The 18486-nt window shown below is 39.6% G+C and overlaps 4 protein-coding genes across 5 annotated transcripts in view; 2 read left to right on the forward strand and 2 right to left on the reverse strand.

Moving 5' to 3' along the window:
- The window catches only part of LOC306866185 (metabotropic glutamate receptor 5-like), a gene marked incomplete at its 5' end in the record, with an annotated part of 21255 nt that extends 19234 nt beyond the window's left edge, over window positions 1-2021 (reverse strand). Inside the window, one exon of the mRNA XM_079411267.1 lies at window positions 1337-2021. Coding sequence (XP_079267393.1) covers window positions 1337-2021 — 685 coding nt within the window. The remainder of the gene's footprint in view (window positions 1-1336) is intronic.
- On the reverse strand, window positions 2018-13094 carry LOC306866188 (cysteine and histidine-rich domain-containing protein 1). Its single transcript, XM_079411271.1, has 13 exons — window positions 12899-13094; window positions 12490-12539; window positions 12322-12378; window positions 12076-12233; window positions 11760-11863; window positions 11615-11673; window positions 11445-11515; window positions 11212-11317; window positions 10849-10968; window positions 10601-10663; window positions 10127-10252; window positions 4219-4267; window positions 2018-2075 (listed from the first exon to the last, which is right to left on the reverse strand). Exons 1-13 carry the CDS (start codon window positions 12960-12962, stop codon window positions 2035-2037), a joined length of 1068 nt encoding a protein of 355 aa, XP_079267397.1. The 5' UTR covers window positions 12963-13094; the 3' UTR covers window positions 2018-2034.
- Window positions 3987-8504, forward strand: LOC306866187 (importin subunit alpha-5-like). 2 transcript variants are annotated; one of them, XM_079411269.1, is made up of 10 exons: window positions 3987-4291; window positions 5506-5646; window positions 5718-5803; window positions 5883-6151; window positions 6305-6387; window positions 6679-6942; window positions 7013-7246; window positions 7763-7945; window positions 8079-8225; window positions 8372-8504. In XM_079411269.1, exons 2-10 carry the CDS (start codon window positions 5509-5511, stop codon window positions 8459-8461), a joined length of 1494 nt encoding a protein of 497 aa, XP_079267395.1. In that variant the 5' UTR covers window positions 3987-4291; window positions 5506-5508; the 3' UTR covers window positions 8462-8504. The 2 variants fall into 2 exon arrangements, with proteins under 2 accessions (XP_079267395.1, XP_079267396.1); XM_079411270.1 differs by lacking the exon at window positions 8079-8225 and having other exon boundaries at window positions 4199-4291.
- A 482-nt stretch (window positions 13095-13576) lies between the features above and the next one.
- LOC306866190 (protocadherin Fat 3-like) overlaps window positions 13577-18486 on the forward strand; it is a gene marked incomplete at its 3' end in the record, with an annotated part of 57829 nt that continues 52919 nt past the window's right edge. Inside the window, exons 1-2 of the mRNA XM_079411273.1 lie at window positions 13577-13639; window positions 14224-17523. Of these exons, the coding sequence (XP_079267399.1) occupies window positions 14241-17523 (3283 nt within the window). The 5' untranslated portion in view covers window positions 13577-13639; window positions 14224-14240. The remainder of the gene's footprint in view (window positions 13640-14223; window positions 17524-18486) is intronic.

Genomic DNA, 18486 nt, shown 5'->3' on the forward strand with positions numbered 1-18486 from the left:
CTCCTTGTTCTGTATGTGGGTGAAAACTGGGGTGGGCTCCATATTTAACTACCTGCTGGCAATTAACACCTGTCTGTGAGGTCATCAATCTTCCAAACCGCTTCAACAGTTTGTAACATTCAGAAAACAATGAAAGAGGGATAATATTTCATATTTAAGTAAAACTAAAACCATGAACAACATTTTTCATTCCTTGAAATAAAATAAACAGTAGATGAAATAAAATATATGTGATCTGGACCACAAAATCAGTCATCTGAAGATTTAGCTGAATAAATAAGCTTTCTGTTGATGTATGGTTTGTTAGGATCGGACAATATTTGGCTGAGATACAACTATTTGAAAATCTGGAATCTGAGAGTGCAAAAAAATCTAAATATTGAGAAAATCGCCTTTAAAGTTGTTCAAATGAAGTTCTTAGCAATGTATATTACTAATCAAAAATTACATTTTGATATATTTTCAGTAGGCAGTTTATAAAATATCTTCATGGAACATGATCTTTACTTAATATCCTAGTGGTTTTTGGCATAAAAGAAAAATTGATCATTTTGACCTATACAATGTTTTGTTGGCTATTGCTACAAATATACCCCAGCTACTTATGACTGCTTTTGTGGTCCAGGGTTACATATATATAAAACAACTATTTATAATATATACTGCCTGAGTTAGTAATATACAGTAAAGTTTGCACTCAGGTTACTATTTAATATCCGTTAGTTAAAACAAACTGTTTTGTTACTTGAAGTTAAGAAAATTAAAAATGATCAAATATACAATATATTATATAAGAAACTGCAATTAAATATATTATAAAACTTAACTCCCTTTAAAAGGATAAAAAGAGAGAGAAAAATGGTGTTAAATCTTTTGTCACCAAGTGTAATAAACAAGTACATAAAATGATTAGCAGATGCATGGATCTTGACTACAAGTGGCGCCTGCTGCATCAGAGACATAAACTCTTTATGAGGACTCCTTAAAAGACATTTCCCTCTATGAATAATAAAGAGATTTCGCTGTTTAGACCCAGATAAAGGTGAACCACAATCGACAGTGTGATACATTATCACCTAATAAAATCCCTCTGGAAAATCTCTCACTTTGAGAATGTGGAAGATTTAACACTTTAAATAATAGTTTACGTGCTCTTGGAGACTTTTGTGAAATACTAATGCGAGGAAGAAATTAAACCTCCAGAACTAAAAAATGAATAGGCTCAAAAGAAAAATAAAAGAGTTGCAGGGCAGATTTAGCACTTTTAAGAAGCATTGTGGAAAATCTCATAGTAACCGTAAAGAAAAATGCTTCCCCGAGGAAAGAGATCACGTACCTTCGGTGTGAATGGCAGATACGTAGGTCCAGTTGTATCTTTTGACGATGTCCACCATCGCTCTGGCCTGCTGGGCGTCAGAAGGCACCACCCTCATAAAGTACTTGTACAAAGACTTATCGCTGAGATCCATACTGGTTGCCGAATACGCAATCTGGGGAATGTTGAAGAGCTGAAGGAGATTCTGAACCTGGATGGCCACAGAACTGGATCCAGGTCCGATCAGGCCCACAATGGGCTTCTTCCCTTTCATGGGAGTCCCTCCACCTTCAGTTGTACACTTAGACATGCCTTCTTCCTCCTCGGCTGAGACTAGAGTGTCACGGATGAACTCGATGCTCTGCTCCAGAGCCACGGCCGAATGCCAACAGGAGTCTCTGATCTCGCAGCCCAGCGTGATGTTGGGTAGGATGTGTGGGTCCGCGTTGATGCGGTCCAGGGTGTGCATCATGGCCTCCACCCGCTGGATGCCATACTGCTCGCGTACAGCGCCGCACTTGCGCTCATGAACCTTGTCAGCCGGCGGCTGATGATGGACGGAGAAAAGAGCCCCGATGATGATGTCGCCGGGAATGTGTGCCAAGACGCGTCGCTCGCTGGCTTGGGCCTTTGCTAAAATGTCTGGCCGTGTAGGACCCAATCTATCTCCGAGCAGCACAAACACCAGCAAATGTAAAATCCCCATTTCCTCGGCCCTCTCAGATCAGAGTGTCGAATACTGGTAGGTCCCTCAGGGCATCTGAAAGAGTCACAAGAAGCAGAAATCTTCAGAACAATATCCCTGGAGATCATCAACCTCCCACTGAATCACAGAGGTGCATATTTGTGAGAGTCGTGATAAGGATGAGCTGTCGCCAGGGCAACGTCTTATTCTAAAGTCTGAGGATTTTTCTGCCTTCCTCAAAATATCTCAAGATCAGGAGGAAAACAAAGTTGAAACGCACATGAAGAGGTTCTGGTAGATCTCAGTAATGAGATGCATCATTAACAATGACCTGTTGGAAACAAAGAGCATGTAAATCTTTAAATATGTATTGATTCTGATTCATGTATTCGTTCAGAATCAAAACCTCAGAGATTTTCCACAACACCGAGACCCAGAGGATAATGATCTTATGCAGATTTGCAGCCAGTGAATATTTATATTGCCTCTTTAACCTCTTTTCATTACTGTAAATTAATTATTAACTTCAGGTCAATGCGTTACACAGTTTAGAGAAATAAATACAGAATTCCCAAGAATGATTTTTAGTTACTTACATGTGAGCCATTATATCATAAAACATATTGTGGTATTTCCTTCAGTTTACAGGGTCTGAGGGCTACATCTCATACCTTTACAGATCACTTAGGGAAATCCTACCATATGTCATGTCAAGAAAACACGGGAGAGGGATTTGGGGACTGTTTTTGATGTCTAACCACAATTTATAGTACTTTTTGTTGCAATAGACTGATAGAAACCAAGTGTATGAACACAGAACCTCACCTCTGTGCTCAAAATGCAGAGTTGGTATTGGTATATAGACACACTATTTATGTACTTCTACTGCTAGGTTTTTCTCTCTGATTTCAAAGAAACTACGATTAATTTTTAAACAGCAGCACTGTATATCTTCAGCTTTCCGACTGATTTCTTCTAACACAAAATTGTTGGACAAACTTATAAAGTGCATTCTGTTCAATTGGATCCGTGACAAACCACCAACAGTTACTCAACAGTACAGAGAAACGCATGCTGCATAGAAAGCTTGCTATAGTTGATGTACTTATTTTCTTTTTTTGTAGCTGCTGTAACTTACATGATTTTTTCTATGTGATTGTTCATTTAAACAAGTTAGAGACAAATTAATAACTGAAAACGGTGCCAAACATAAAAGTTACTAGATTCAAGAAGCATGCGCTGCTGTCTGAGCTCTCCGTGGTGCTGAAATACAGTCTGAAGCGTCAACCATAAACCAGTGAATTTGAATCAATGAATAATAATAATGTGGCGGAATAGCCCTTCATATTTTGCCATAACACCTACTTAAGAACGTGATGGACAAATAAAACATGACCGTTCAATATTAACAGAAACAATACCGTGAACTTAAGCGTGAGGCACTAGACCTCTGATGAAAAAGTGTTAAATAACATCATTAATAATAATAACAACAATGATAATATAACTCACCGTTCGGTCGTTAATTTGGTCCATTGCTCGTGTTCTCACAACAGAAGTGTCTCTGGGTGTATGAGCGCGTGCGATGCGCGTTCACTTCAGTGACAACTCTCGCGCGCGTCACGTGACTTATATTTATCTCATATTCATGCTCATATCTCATATTTACATCAGTAGAAATTTTTTATTATTATTGCATGCCCATAAACCTCTAAGATATGTTTTAAAAACGGCAAAGCTATTTATTTTTCAGTGGAGTATCCGTTCTTTGTGTTTCGTGAATTTCTCAACCGATTAGTTGAGGTAATTATTATTTTTTTTTAATTAAAGGTCAGAATGAAAAATTATGACAATCTGGTATTTCACTAACGAAAACACTTTAATTAGAATTCTTTCCCCCTGAGTATTTCTTTCAGTGAGAGCAACTGCAGAATTTCTGACCACTTATCTCAGTCACACGGGCACAGCGCCATCACCTGGTATATCAGAATATTAGATTCTTTATCACAGATCAGTGCTACTTCACACCTTTTTGTTTTACAACCTCTCAATCATTTAGTCTCACGTACCCCATCATCAACAAAAAAGCAGAAATAACTCATAACTTACAGGATATCATTTAGTTTTATCATTATTATAAATAAATTGCCCACTATTTAAATGATTCAGTTTTAAACCAAAACAATTGATAATATTGTGAGTGAAAAACAGACTTAACTCCTTGTAACTCCTTTTGAAGCTTTAGGATTGTGCCCAGACCATCTGAGCTGTAAAGAAGAGAGAAGCATAAGGTGAGAAATTGAAATATCTACTGCTGTATTTTACTACAGGTGTAACCCAGTTTTACATATTCATTTGTTCTTGTTTTTGTGAATTACTGCTATAAATCACCTTCACATATCTAGTCATACTACTCAGGCCTACATAAATTATTTAATCGTAAAATATGTAATGCTTGCAAAAATGTTTTTCTGAAGAAAATCCAACAGAGGCTGTGAATAGATGTGTTTTCAAACATTTATTATTAATAATATGCAATTTATATACAGGTTTAAGAGAAAGTTTTATAGATTTATTTTTGTGTGCATTTATATAAATATTTTTCATGTTTTATGTACTTTTCATTAAATGTTTTATATAATTTACATACTTTTAAATTAATGTTATTTTATAATATATATGAAAGTGATTACAAATGAACTGTTTACAATTAAATTAATCTGTAAGATCATACATGACATCAATACAGCTCCTCTGTATTTTACCATATTACTATTGGCCTCTAGATGGCAATAACATACTTTTTTAATTCGTAGAAAAAGAACATTTTAAAAAGGTAAAAATATTATTTTGCTCAGATTGTGGCATTAGCTGGTTATGCTGTAGTTGTGTGATCCAAAACATAAAACAACATTTTATTCACCTCTGGGCCAGTTGCGTAAACATAAGACTATGTTTAGTTTTAGTTAGCTAAGATAATCAGTCTCACTTTTCTGATTAAAATTGGGCCAGTCTACATTTTTGTAACTGACTTTAAACAGTTATGACCAGTCTAGATGAAACCAAAGATGGCTATCTTCAGACTAGTCTAAGCAGTTTATGCAACCGGCCCCTGGTGTGTGGCAAGGCTACAAATGAATATCACCTGCTTCTAATTCTGTTGGTCTATTTAATGCTCTTTGCAGTTGATTGCTTGTTATTGTAGTTGAGTCTGACATTGAAACATCGGTTTTGTATACTAACTCCTGCTCTCAGTTCTGTTTTATTGTTACCGCTTGATCTTAAAAACTCTTGTGTAAGTTTGTTGGCATTGATTAGCCTTTGGCTAGAGCATTAATCATCAAAATGCCTACTGAAAATCTGTCTGATAAACGCATGTCCAAGTTCAAAAATAAGGGCAAGGAACCAACGGTGAGCTGTGCATACATTCTGGCAATTTGCCTCCCTTTTAACTGTTCACACCTTAAAATCCATTAATGTCTTTACACCCTATCTGTGCTTGCAGAAAATGCGTGACCGCAGAATTGCAGAGTGCGTTGAGCTTCGAAAAGCTCAAAAGGTTGAAAGTATTATGAAGAGGAGAAATATTTCATCTGTGGGAGATGAGGAGCCTCTGTCACCTGAGTATTACGCTGACAACAAACAGGTGTTTGCTAGTTAAACCTTTAATTAGAATTTACATTTTTACAATATTCTTATAACTGTTTTTGTTTTAAGGTCATATCTGAAACCATTCAAGAAATTGTTGCCAATGTGAACAGTGACTGCCCAGAGAAGCAGAGACTAGGTTGTCAAGCAGCTAGGTACAGTAACCAGTCTTAACTTCATCAGTGATCTCAACTTCTTATAGAGCATTACCAACCTACAAATTGATTCCTACAGGAAGCTGCTTTCTCGGGAGAGGAACCCTCCCCTGAAGGAGGTCGTAGAAGCTGGACTTCTGACTCGCTTTGTGGAGTTTCTAGGAAGGAATGACGACCCCACACTGCAGTTTGAAGCTGCTTGGTCTCTCACTAATGTTGCATCTGGCACCTCCTGGCACACACAGCAGGTGGTAGAGCACGGGGCAGTGCCAGCCTTCATTGCGCTGCTGGCTTCACCTATGCTGAACATCAGTGAACAGGCTGTCTGGGCTCTAGGCAACATTGCAGGTGATTTATACTTTGAACTTCATCTGCATCCTAAAAGAAAGTGGCACATGTACTCTAATACTTGATGAAACTTGGGTACTTCAATGTTAAGAAGTGAAATGCTAGTTCTGAAGACCGAAAACTATTTTACAAAGTGTTCATTCACCCTTTTAGGTGATGGTCCATCTTATCGAGATGCGCTGATTGACTGTGGCATCATCCCTGCGCTGTTGGCACGGCTCACGCCAGATGCTCCTGTGAGTTTCTTCTGGACACCCCAAATCTTTGGATTTGCAAGTGCAAATGCACAGTGTAAAGGTCTCTGCACACGGAGTCCGAAATTTTTGCACTTTAAAAATATAACCACACGTTGTCAGTCACGTTTACACTGCCTCCGAAACTTTTGTCCGTCAATTCAGATCTGGTTCGATTTTCTGCGTTTTCGCATCCATAGCATTCATTTTGATAGGAAAGGATGGGGAATACGAAAACTCATGTGAGAACTTCAGGCTGTGTGTGCAATGACCTTAACCCTCAATGTTTTTCAGGTGGGGTACCTTCGCAATTTTACATGGACCCTGTCAAACCTTTGTAGGAACAAGAATCCCTTCCCTCGTTTCAGTGCGGTCCAACAAATGCTCCCCTCCATAATCCAACTACTCCACCATAGTGACAAATCCATCCTGTCTGATGCATGCTGGGCCATTTCGTACCTCACTGATGGACCCAACGAGCGGATTGATGTGGTCCTCAAGACTGGAATCCTTCCACGGTTGGTTGAGCTCTTGGGATTTGAGGAACTCGCTGTGGTGGTAAGTACCCTAGTGTGTTTAACTTTCTGGTGTTGAATTGCTTAAAAGGAGTTTCTCCAATATAATCTAGACCCCAGCCCTACGTTCGATTGGGAATATTGTGAGTGGTTCAGACCTGCAGACCCAAGCGGCCATCGACGCAGGCGTGTTGAGTGCTTTGCCCCAGCTGATGCGACACCCTAAGACCAGTGTTCAGAAGGAGGCAGCTTGGGCAGTGTCCAACATTGCAGCTGGACCCTGCCAACAGATCCAACAGCTCATCACGTGTGGATTGTTGGCTCCTCTAGTGGATCTCCTAAGGAATGTATGTCGTAACTGATGTTTTTTTGGCATGTTGAATGTCCTCTGCCCACACAGAGTTGCCTATAAAATGTTCTGGCTTGAATATGATGGTTTGCTTCTAAAGCTGGGCATAAAATCAGGCCAATTATACAAACCGCCCCTCCTGGGGCTTCTTGAAGTGTTACATTTCCAGTTGGCAAAAGTATACATTAACATGCTTTGTCAAATCTTTGGGGTAATTATATGGAAAAGAGTTCCAAATGGCTATACTGAATTTGGTCTTCTGCAAGAATTTGACTGTCTAATGTTTGCAGTTATCATAATTTCACTCCGATAATTGCTGCAATGGTAGTAAGATTTTTTTATTTTTTTTTGCATCGGTTTGTAAATGATGCTATTTGGGGTTCATAAATTGATGCCTACTTGGTAAACATAATGGGCAATGCATCTTCAAAGTCTACCCACTTTTCAGTGTTTGCTTGAAAAGGATCTGTGATGCATTGGGACACTATTTGTACCTCTTCATATGGTTATGCAGGGCGACTTCAAAACTCAGCGAGAGGCAGTATGGGCAGTGACCAACTACACAAGTGGTGGGACTGTGGACCAAGTTGTTCATCTGGTCAAGTGTGGTGCTTTAGAGGCCATCTTGAACTTGCTTCAAGTTAAAGACACCAAGACTGTCCTGGTCATCCTAGATGCCATAAATAACATCTTCTTGGTAAGTCAGGGTTTTTTTTTTCCCTTTTTTTTTTTTTTTTTTTTTTAAAAGGGAATATGTAAATCCTACTGCAACTCCCAGTGCTTGGTGTTGTGAGGGATATGCTAAAATATTAACTGTGTGCCTTCTGCAGGCTGCTGAGAAACTTGGGGAGGTGGATAAGCTTTGTTTGTTGGTGGAGGAAGTGGGAGGGCTGGATCGAATTGAGTTTCTTCAAAACCATGAGAACAATGCGGTTTATCGGGCAGCTCAAGCTCTTATTGAGAAGTATTTCAGTGAGGTGGGTATCTTAAAGGGATTTTAAGATGGGAAGTTTCTTGTCAATTACTTGTAATTTGTGTGGAAATGCACTTTGATCTTGTAAAACTGAAAAGATTGATCCGCTAACACCCCCCAACCAATCTGTATATTCCCATGCTCTCTCAGGATGGTGAAGATCAGTGTCTGACAACTGAAGCCACAGATGCAAACTTTGTCTTTGGAGCATCTGATGTCCAAAAGAGATTTGACTTCTGAGTTATTTTTATTAAAGCTTCAACTGAATAAATATTTTTGCAGTATGTTCTGGTCGATTTTTCTTTTTGTGCTTTGATTTCAGGGCAAGACGGCAGTTAAAATTTGTACAAAAGAATATATGCTGGCAAGGTAGCTTAGTTTGATAACACCAGAGCCACTGTAATGTGCCAAGTCTCATCACAAATGGCCTGTTCTGATGACTGTATATGGGTAACACTGGTTTTGTGCCATCATTATAGTGTGAAGATGGCTATAGAAATTATGACTAGTCAAACTCTCTGAATCTGTCAGTGGCTCACTCTCAGGGTTGTTACCACCACAGGAGTTTCTTTGAACTTAAACTTTGAAGAATGTGGGTAACGATTTCTAGAGATGCACCGATTGCAATTTTCTTGGCGGATTCAGGTTTTTTTTTTTTTTTTGGAAGTGACCTGCCGATACAGCTTTAAGAACTATAATTGACAGCATGTACAAACAAATCTATGCAAATTACATCGCGTTTGAGCAAAAACAGTTCATATTTTGTCTAAAGTCAAAGTTACTTAATTTTAACCTTGTTTATTTAAATACTATTGTATAAAATCAGTGTCAAGTTGCAATTGTGTTTGATATTCGGGGAAACATGGCCATATAATGTGCTCATCTAAATCATATATTGAATTTTTTTGTCTTCTACCGCAGTATGCATCTATAAATTTATGGGAGTTATTCTGTGTGCCGTCTCTCACACGCTCACTCGGGCTGTGCAAGCCTCATCTGGCACGACATAAATACATGATCAGTTGCTGTTTGCACTGAATACAATTAAAATTAGAATCTTTCTCACGCAAAACGACGCGTTTACACGCGAATGTGCGCGTGGCTGTGACGTCAAGGATCGGCGAGACGTGAGACTGACCGGCCAGTCACCGATCCAGGCCAGTCATGCGAAAAATTGGCCACCGGTCAATCGGTGCATCTCTAATAGTTTCTGTTCCCCACTGGCATCCATAGTACATTTACTTCGTTAGTAAAAAGGATTGTCGCTTTTGGGTGAACTCTCCTTTTTAACATGTGTTTGCCATTTCATCTAACAGCCAGTGATTCTCATTAGATTTTTATACTGGAGAAGCTGCAAAAGAATCTTACAATGCTGCTTTCCCCCCCAAAAAAATCAGCCCTCGTAAAAATCCTGGTCTGTTACAAGTAATTTTAAATTGGTAACTTGCAACCGTTTTACAGCATTTGTTTTGAAAGGCAAGTAATCTTTCACAAGAAAATATGGGCTTTCACCTTGATATCTTTGCAATTATGAACTCTTGCTCTGGATAAAATATTAATGAACACAGTTTCAATGACTATTTGCAGTGGCAAAAACAAAACAGTGGAATGTGAAATGCTCCATTTACTACGACTGCACACATTTTGGTCGGAATCAAAATATTGTATTAGAGTAACTTGGTTCTTTGAAAAACCCGCTAAACATGCCCCGTACAATAAATCTATAGTTTGACCTTGGACAAACACGAAGAGCTTTCAGAATTTATATAACACATTCATGCTTCATTATGTATCAAACCTTAGAACCAGAGAAAATGATTCCCACTCCTTTTCAGAGAATAGTAGTTCTCTTACAGTCTCAATTTATTCATCACATTCATCCTCACTGTCATCGTTTTCCTTTACTTTTTCCTTTGGTGGAGCTATTGGTGGAAGATCTAGTCGGGCCCATGACATTGGTTCTGCCTTCTTCAACACAACCTCAATTTTGGTAGCCATCATGTTCACCAAACTTTTACTTGCATCAATTACCTAAAGGGAAAAGCAAATGGAAAAGTCTTAAAACAATCAAATAATTTGATGCATTACTTTTATTGTGGTGCTGAAGTTTCTGTTAAAGCAATAAGCCTCAAAAAGCTGTTATTTACACTGATTTTAGAACAGCTAAGTGGTGGTGTTAGGAATGACGTGAAGTGGAAAGCCCCTACGACTGGAACTATATATTATATATTAACATATTAAATATGGTAATTTTAAAATACATTCTCATACCCAATTTAATAAGCAGATACAACTTTGGTAATGTTAGTGTCACATATTGTATACGCTTCAGCTTTAATGATAGAGTTTTATATAAGTACTTTAAAAGTCTATACTTACCCCCCACAAACTGATCTGTTGTTCAAATTCTTTCTCTCCTTCAAATATAATGTGGATTTTGAGCTGCAAGAAAAAAATACATTTTAAATTAGTGCTATGCAGAATCTTGCAAATAAATGTAAAATTATACAGTTAAATATTGAGTACAGGAGTTAGTAGTTAAAAAAAAAGAAAAAAAAAGTCACACCTATGAGACTTTCTATGTAATGTCAGCATAAAATCCAACAGAAATGACCTTGGTGCCTTACCACAGTGCTGTTCCCCTCCACTGAGCTCAACTCTGGTACTGAATTTTTGGCATAAATGGAAATGATGACCTGACTTCCTGTTTGGTGCCAATCAAACCTGCATGGCACAACCTTCTTTCCCTATGTACACACAGAAGAATGGCATCCTCTGCTTAAAATAGAATTTGCTTGTACATATACTCAACATTATGACCTTCAACAAATTATTTGTTCATTTGAAACTTGGATATTGGCCTGCAAAAGGCCAGATGCTCAAAAATAATTTATTGGACAGGATGTGAAAAAAATAAACTAAAAAAAAAAAAAAAATCCAATTAAAGTAATATAGTACTTTGACTTTTAAATCTCATGGTAGAAACTTACTGTATCTTTTTTCTTCCACTGATGCTTTCCTCGGGTACAGCCCTCTTGAGACAGAAACGTGTTGAAGTCTGAGGTTTTCCTCTTACAGCAGCTCCAATACTTCATCCTTTTATGAGGAAGGATAAAAAGAGGACTTAATTGCAGAATCCGTGGAGATATCTGAAATTTCTCCATTTACACTTTTCTAGTACTTTTTAGAAGCAGTATTAAGTTTTGATCTGGCGCTAATTTACCCTTCATGGAAGATAGGTACACCAGCATGATACAAACATGTCTCTTCATCACTGTCTGGTCCGCTGAACATCTGAGAAACAGAATAATGAGAATCCATTGTTTATTATAGACTAAAGAGAGTCAACGTGCCATGGATTCTAATCGGAGAAGCAGGCAGAGAGAACAGTACCTTACTGCAGCCTCCATTCTTACAGGACGTTCCTATCTTAATTTCATCACTATCCTCCTCTATAATACAAGAAAGAGAATAAAATGCATCAGAATAAAAGACAAATATAGAAAGGTGGGGAAAAGGATGGTTGGGCTATTCTTACCCTTTATCTCCTGTGCATTTTCCTCAGTTAATTTAAGGTTTTCTAAAGCCTGTTTGAGCGAAGGAGAGATCTTCAGTTGTAGAATGCAGAAAGGCTCATCTGGACTACAAAGACAATTAAAAAGGGCTGTTTTCAGTCATTTATCCTTAAGAGGTTGTAACATCAATGTGGGTTTTGGCTGGGTGAACTGTTAATGAGAAGAACTTGTTTTCTACAGTAGATTTAATGCTGCATTACTTTATCTTCTGAACATCTGAACTAATGAGCCAGAAAATACAAATAGGGAAGACCCTGTCCTCTTCAAGTGTGCTTTTACCTTGGTCGCTGAATAGACTCTAGAGGTTTTGGTGCTTGGGTGATGCATTCATTAAACTTTGGCTTCACATCATTCACGCTCTTGTCCACAGAGGACTTCACTTCTGGTTTAACAGGCTCAGAGGGCTTCTCCTGATTATGAGGGCCTTTTGTGCAACCCTAAAGATGCATAAAAGTGTTTTAAGACTCCATCCACAACTCTATCTATGAAAACGCTCATTCAGTCTCATCACATATGAGCACTCACAGCAATACTAAGGAAATCCGAAAAGTCGGTTGTTCGTCTCTTGCAGCAAGACCAACCCTGAGAAGTAATGAAAGACACAATTTAATGGGGGTTAACTCTGAGTAACATAACAATGGGACGGTTAAATTTGACATGAATAAGTAAACTGATCTTCTTGCATGTCCATACCTTCAATGCATCATGAAACACTGGCACTCCGGGGTGGTATGTGCAGGGGTCTATGGATAAGAAGAGATTGATAGCGTGAAATGTGACGTCAGAACAATAGTCACATGTCAGTGTAGATCAAGTCTGCTACTCCAACAAATGCCTTCTATAAACTTAATAATCATTTACTAAAACGGAGCTATTGATTAAGCATCATTCAAACGCTAATGACCAGCATTGTAGATGCCTCCTTAAATGAACATACCAAATGACTTTTAAATAAAATTAATATGGGACTCTTGAGAGACGGTCGTGTTTCGGTAATGGTACATGTATATCAATAAATGTTATTAAAGACAAAAGAGCTGCTTTGCATTTATCCGGCTATCTACCATAGCAATCTGGCTATCGTTTGTTTGTTAAGGCTTACCATTTGAATTCTTGTCGGGATCAAAACGTTGTCCACATCCCTTATTATAACACAGTACAGACATAATGTATGACAGAAATTAAACGTATATTGTACAACGTGGTCAAGAGAGAAAGATCCGAAGTCTTGACTAGCTTGCTACTGCTGCTTCCCGTCGTGAGGTCCCTTCCGGAAACTTTCGTCAATTTCCGTAAATGATCGTGCAACACTTCGGCTACAATCGTCTATTTTCGGAATGTCTCGGAATTAGTTGGAATGATGGGATCACAGAGTGAGAGATGGGATGCACCACCTAACGGAGTTGTGAATTAAAAACACAGACAATGCAGTGCATGAAAAGGAGCCCTGTTCAATTCTATTTCACGCCCTCACATAATTTTATTTATTTAATTTTTCGCGAAGAAAAAATCTAATTATCATGAATGTTATTTTTATGTTGCAATAATCCTAAATGCGTTTGGAAGGATATTCTAAAGAACATCAGTATTGTCTAATGTTTGTGTGAGATAAGGTTTAGATCATTTTGTTGCCACGGGACAGCAGCAACAACACCGGTTTCGTTTGCGCATTCACGGGATAACGTGCACTCGTGAGCGCGCTTTAGGAGGTGCGCGCTCCGCTGATTACAGTCAACTGTGAGTGGCACTGAGTCCTGTATGGCAAAGAAGTGAAGGGTGTAGTTTCACAAAGCGGGCTCTTGGATGTCTGCAGAGCAGAGATTTCTTTCTCCCTAAGCCAGAGGTAAGAGCTCATTCACATATTTTGATGCACTAATTATCGGAGAACAAGTGACTGCTCGGTCTCAGTAACAACATCCTTTACTAGAATCCACAGCGTTGAAAGTTTCCTTTGATTACAATCGCATTTTAATAGACTCGTGCGTCCATTAAAGAGAATCGGTTTTGTTTGACACGATCAAAGTTATTTACTTCAAATGCAATACAAAAATATAATGCGAAACTGTAGGTTATGTGTCATTTATTCACATTTTCTCTTGTTCCACTTTACTTTCAAGAACATTTGAATATTATTTGTTTTACCTGGATGTCACATATGGCTATTAACCCTCATTTTTGCTCTTCGTTGCTGTTATCAATCTTGCAGCGAGATTACCGTCTAACTCGCTTGTCAGTGTTTTGTGAAAGGGTATTATCGAGTCCATTGAGAACAGGGTCAGGTTTTTATTTATTTTTTGACAATTTAATCCAAACCAAGGGCTGCTTAATAAATAACTGCCTTCACATTTATGTGAGCAATAGGATGTCTTTGTGAGATGAATGCTCTAGATTGAAATGGTTTACTGCATATATATCTCTCTTTTGCAGGATAACTGGATGATGGCATGGCTATAAACAGCTGCCCTGAGGGGAGTATGAGGATCTGTCTCACTAGTTTCTCCTTATTGCTCCTCCACCTGCTTCCTTGTTTGGGGCAATTGCAGGAGCCAGGGTCCTCCTCCTTTCAATTTACTGCCTCAATCTACAATGCCACCATTTATGAGAACTCTGCAGCTCGGACATACATTAGGACTGAGGTTAAAATGGGGATTCCGCTATCTAAGTTTGGTCCTTTGGACATCAAATATTCCATTGAATCTGGAGACGATGAAGGGCTGTTTCAGGCTGAGGAATTTGTGTTGGGGGACTTTTGCTTTCTCCGCATACGGACTAATGGTGGGAGCGCTGCCATCCTGAACCGTGAAGTGCAGAATAATTATACATTAAACGTGAGGGCTTCTGGCAAAGGTGGGCTGGAGGCTTACATGACAGTTAACGTGCAAATTATGGACATGAATGACCTCCGACCTTTGTTCTCGCCCACTTCCTATGCCATTGATATTTCAGAAAGTTCTCCACTGGGATCAAGTGTGGCTCAGGTGACTGCCACTGACGCAGACATCGGCTCCAATGGCGAGTTTTACTATTTTTTCAAAGAAGACATGGAGGAGTTTGCTGTCCACCCAACCAGTGGGGTGGTATCGCTCACAGCCAAGCTAAATGCAGATAAGAACAACAGATTTGACCTTGAGGTTTTAGCAGTGGATCGTGGAATGAAGGTTTATGGGAACAGTGGTATTAGCAGTACAGCCAAACTAGTGATCAGTGTTGTGCGTATCAATGAGTTCGCTCCAACGCTGACTGCAGTCGCACGTTACCCTTTAATATTAGACAAAGAACCAGTTTACGCCATTGTTACTGTAGAAGATTTGGACGAGGGACCCAATGGAGAAATTGAATGGGTTGCCATCATTGCAGGTGACCCTCAGGAGCAGTTTGTCTTTGACAGAGCTCCACTTGGAAATGAATACAAGCTGAAGACATCTGAACCAGTCAACTGGGATAAATTTCCTTATGGTTGCAATCTCACTTTTCAAGCCAAAGACCGAGGAACACCACCAAGACTCTCCAACACTCAGTCTCTTCAACTCTTAGTGAAAAAACCACAGTCTGTGCAGGTGAGTTTCGAAAAAAAGATCTACAAAACCTCAATTATTGAGATTGCACCACCAGGGACCATAATAGAGACTGTGAGGATATCTCCAAGACCGCCAGTCGTCAGCTATGCTCTAAGTCTGACCTCAGATTCAATTTATTTTATCATTAATCCACTCACTGGTGTCATCTCAACAGTGCAACAGTTTACTACATTAAAACAGCAGCTATTCAATTTAGAGGTGATGGAGACAGTAAGTGGCATGACAGCAAAGGTGCAAATCACTGTTGAGGATGCTAACGACAACTACCCAGTGTTTACCAGCACATCTTATGAAGTCTCTATCAATGAGAGCGTCCCAATTGGCACTGTGATTCTCACTATATCAGCGGTGGATGATGATAAAGGTGATAATGGGTGCATAACATACAGCATAGCCAGCTTTCAGTCCCTTCCATTTATCATCAACCAAAATACAGGAGAGCTGACGACAGCCAAAGAACTGGATTTTGAATCGTCTTTGGAGATATACGTGTTCGCCGTCCGAGCCTCAGACTGGGGATCGCCTTACAGACGAGAAAGTGAAGTCAATGTCACGGTACAAGTTTTGAACATTAATGACAACCAACCTCTTTTTGAGCGTGTGTCATGTAAAGGTTCGATAGGACGCGATTTTCCTGTGGGTCAGACGATCATCATAATGTCTGCCATTGATATTGATGAGCTTGGGTTGGTTAAATATAAGATTCTGTCTGGAAATGAGCAAGATGTCTTCACTCTTAACCCGGACTCGGGGATGTTGTCATTAAAAAGACCCCTCTCTTCAATGAGTGTAAAAAATGAAGAGTTCAACTTGAAAATAGATGCATCAGATGGCGAACTGCTCTCCGCACCCACCTTTGTAAATATATCAGTGGTCAGAGGCAGAATGCCAGCAAGAAGTTTCAATTGTCGAGACACAAAAGTTGCACAGAAGTTAGCTGAGAAACTTCTGAAAAGAGCCACTGCCATTAGCAAATCCAAAGTGGAGGAAGGCTACACAGACCTATTTTCTGTCAACAGACAGACGCCTCAGTTTGAATCCTTTCCGTCCGACATTGTAGTTCGGGAGGACATGCCTGTGGGAGCCAGTGTCCTTCAAGTGAACACAAATGATGGTGACACAGGCTTCAATGGTCGCATTCTGCATGCCATATCAGATGGGAACATTGACAGCTGCTTCAATATTGGCATGGAAAGTGGCCTAATATACATCTATCAGCTACTAGACCGTGAACGATCAGATCGGTACCTTCTCAACATAACTATCTATGACTTGGGTGTTCCACAGAGATCCAGCTGGAGATTGCTGACAGTTATCATTGATGATGTGAATGATAATAGCCCAAAATTCTCCCTCGAGAGCTATACTGCCATTATACCAGAGAATGCAGCTATCGGCACGGAAGTGATCCAGGTCACAGCCTCAGATGAAGATCTTGGTCAGAACGGAGAAATCTTATACACCTTGTTAACAAACACCCCGTTATTTGCCATTAACAGCGAGACCGGCTTCGTTTATGTGTCTAGTCAGTTGGACAGGGAGTCTGTCTCGGATATCACCCTCAAAATTCAAGCCAGGGATAAGGCAGGAAGAGGGAATCAGATGTTCTCAGAGACAACACTGAGAGTCTACCTCGAGGATGTAAATGACTGTGCCCCAATGTTTATTCCTAGGAGCTACAGTTGTCGTGTGTTGGAGGACCTTCCTATAGGTGCAGTTATAGCTTGGCTGCAAACACAAGATCCTGACATTGGATCTGGAGGATGGGTGAGATACTCCCTGCCCAATGATTTCAATGGAACATTTAAGATCCATCCTGAAAGTGGTGCCATTAAGGTGACCAAAGACCTGGACTATGAGAAGCAACAATTTTACAATCTCTCGGTGGTTGCAGAGGACTTGGGTTTTCCAGTCAAGCTTCGCTCTGAGTCTTATCTTGAAGTGGAAGTCATTGACGTCAATGAGAACCTCATCGAGCCGTATTTCTCAGAATTTGCAGTGAGGGGCACTGTGAAGGAAAACTCTCGGCATGGAACAAGTGTCCTCCAGGTGACTGTGCAAGATGATGACAAAGGCAGAGATGGAGTGATCAGATACTCTATCAAAGCTAGAAGTGGTCTTGGAAGGTTCTCCATTGATGAAGAAACAGGTATCTATAGTTTGATTTTTTTTATGTGCCTTTTGGTTGTGCTGTCTGCTATTCTTTGTGTCTTTGAAGACTAACCAGTCCTGAGTCGATGCTTGCACAATAAAACAAAACCTGTGAAAATGGTTGTGAATTTATGCCCTAACATTTTACTGCAGTGTGCTGACTGAATGGTATTAAAAGGTCATGGTGACGTTATTTCTCTTGGCACTGAATTTGTGCTCTGGGTCTACAATTGCCTCTGAAATTGCCGCCACTGGAGAAGACCACTGACCTAGAAAGGTAGGACTTGACCTCTGTGTGGTTTGAAACAGTGTTCTTCTGTGATTTTCACAGTCTGTGATTTTCAAAATCTGTGAGATTTGATATTTGCAACACTGAAAAAATGCTTAGTTGCTTAATTACGACTTATGTGGTGTCAGCTTCACTATTAATTACAACTAATGACTATTGATTAGAGAACTACAACGGGCAGTAGGATGTAACTGTGGTCCTCCATTCACATGTCAGCTAATTAGTCTGAGCCTGTTAATCAGGCCCCTGTTTAAACTAAGCAAGTGCACGCTTGTGCCAGAACCTCAAATGAGCATGGAATTTCCACAGAGAATTGAATGCCCTACCAGCAGCAAAAGACAAGCTGTAGGGGAAGCGGATACATGAGAACAAGAGTTGTCTTTCATCTTCAAAATAAAACCTCTGAGACAAGTAAGGACAGTGGCATTGGCTCAGTACACCCACTACATATCCGCCTACCGAGATCCATTTAGCTGCCATGTTGCTTGGTGTGTTATGAGTCCTTGTCTTTGTCACTGGACTTTTGAGATGATTGAAAGTGGGCAGTTCATGTAATAGACTTCTAAACAAGCGGAAATCAAAGCCACTTGATCTTGGCCACCAGTTGAGACGTGTTGGGTTGAAGTTGTGTGTATGTAAAGTGATTCCTATATACGAAGTCTCATTGCTCAG

This window comes from Barbus barbus (assembly GCF_936440315.1).
Source record: "Barbus barbus genome assembly, chromosome: 47".
In the NCBI taxonomy this organism is placed as follows: Eukaryota; Metazoa; Chordata; class Actinopteri; order Cypriniformes; family Cyprinidae; genus Barbus; species Barbus barbus.

Bases quoted from the DNA above. Each gene is read 5' to 3' on its own strand.
- LOC306866187 (XM_079411269.1), top strand. From the start codon at position 5,509: ATGCGTGACCGCAGAATTGCAGAGTGCGTTGAGCTTCGAAAAGCTCAA. The intron at 5,647-5,717 runs GTGTTTGCTAGT...TTTTGTTTTAAG, and splicing joins ATTACGCTGACAACAAACAG to GTCATATCTGAAACCATTCA. The intron at 5,804-5,882 runs GTACAGTAACCA...TGATTCCTACAG, and splicing joins CTAGGTTGTCAAGCAGCTAG to GAAGCTGCTTTCTCGGGAGA.
- LOC306866188 (XM_079411271.1), bottom strand. From the start codon at position 12,962: ATGTCTGTACTGTGTTATAATAAGGGATGTGGACAACGTTTTGATCCC. The intron at 12,540-12,898 runs GTAAGCCTTAAC...TCTTATCCATAG, and splicing joins TCCCGACAAGAATTCAAATG to ACCCCTGCACATACCACCCC. The intron at 12,379-12,489 runs GTATGGACATGC...ATTACTTCTCAG, and splicing joins TGTTTCATGATGCATTGAAG to GGTTGGTCTTGCTGCAAGAG.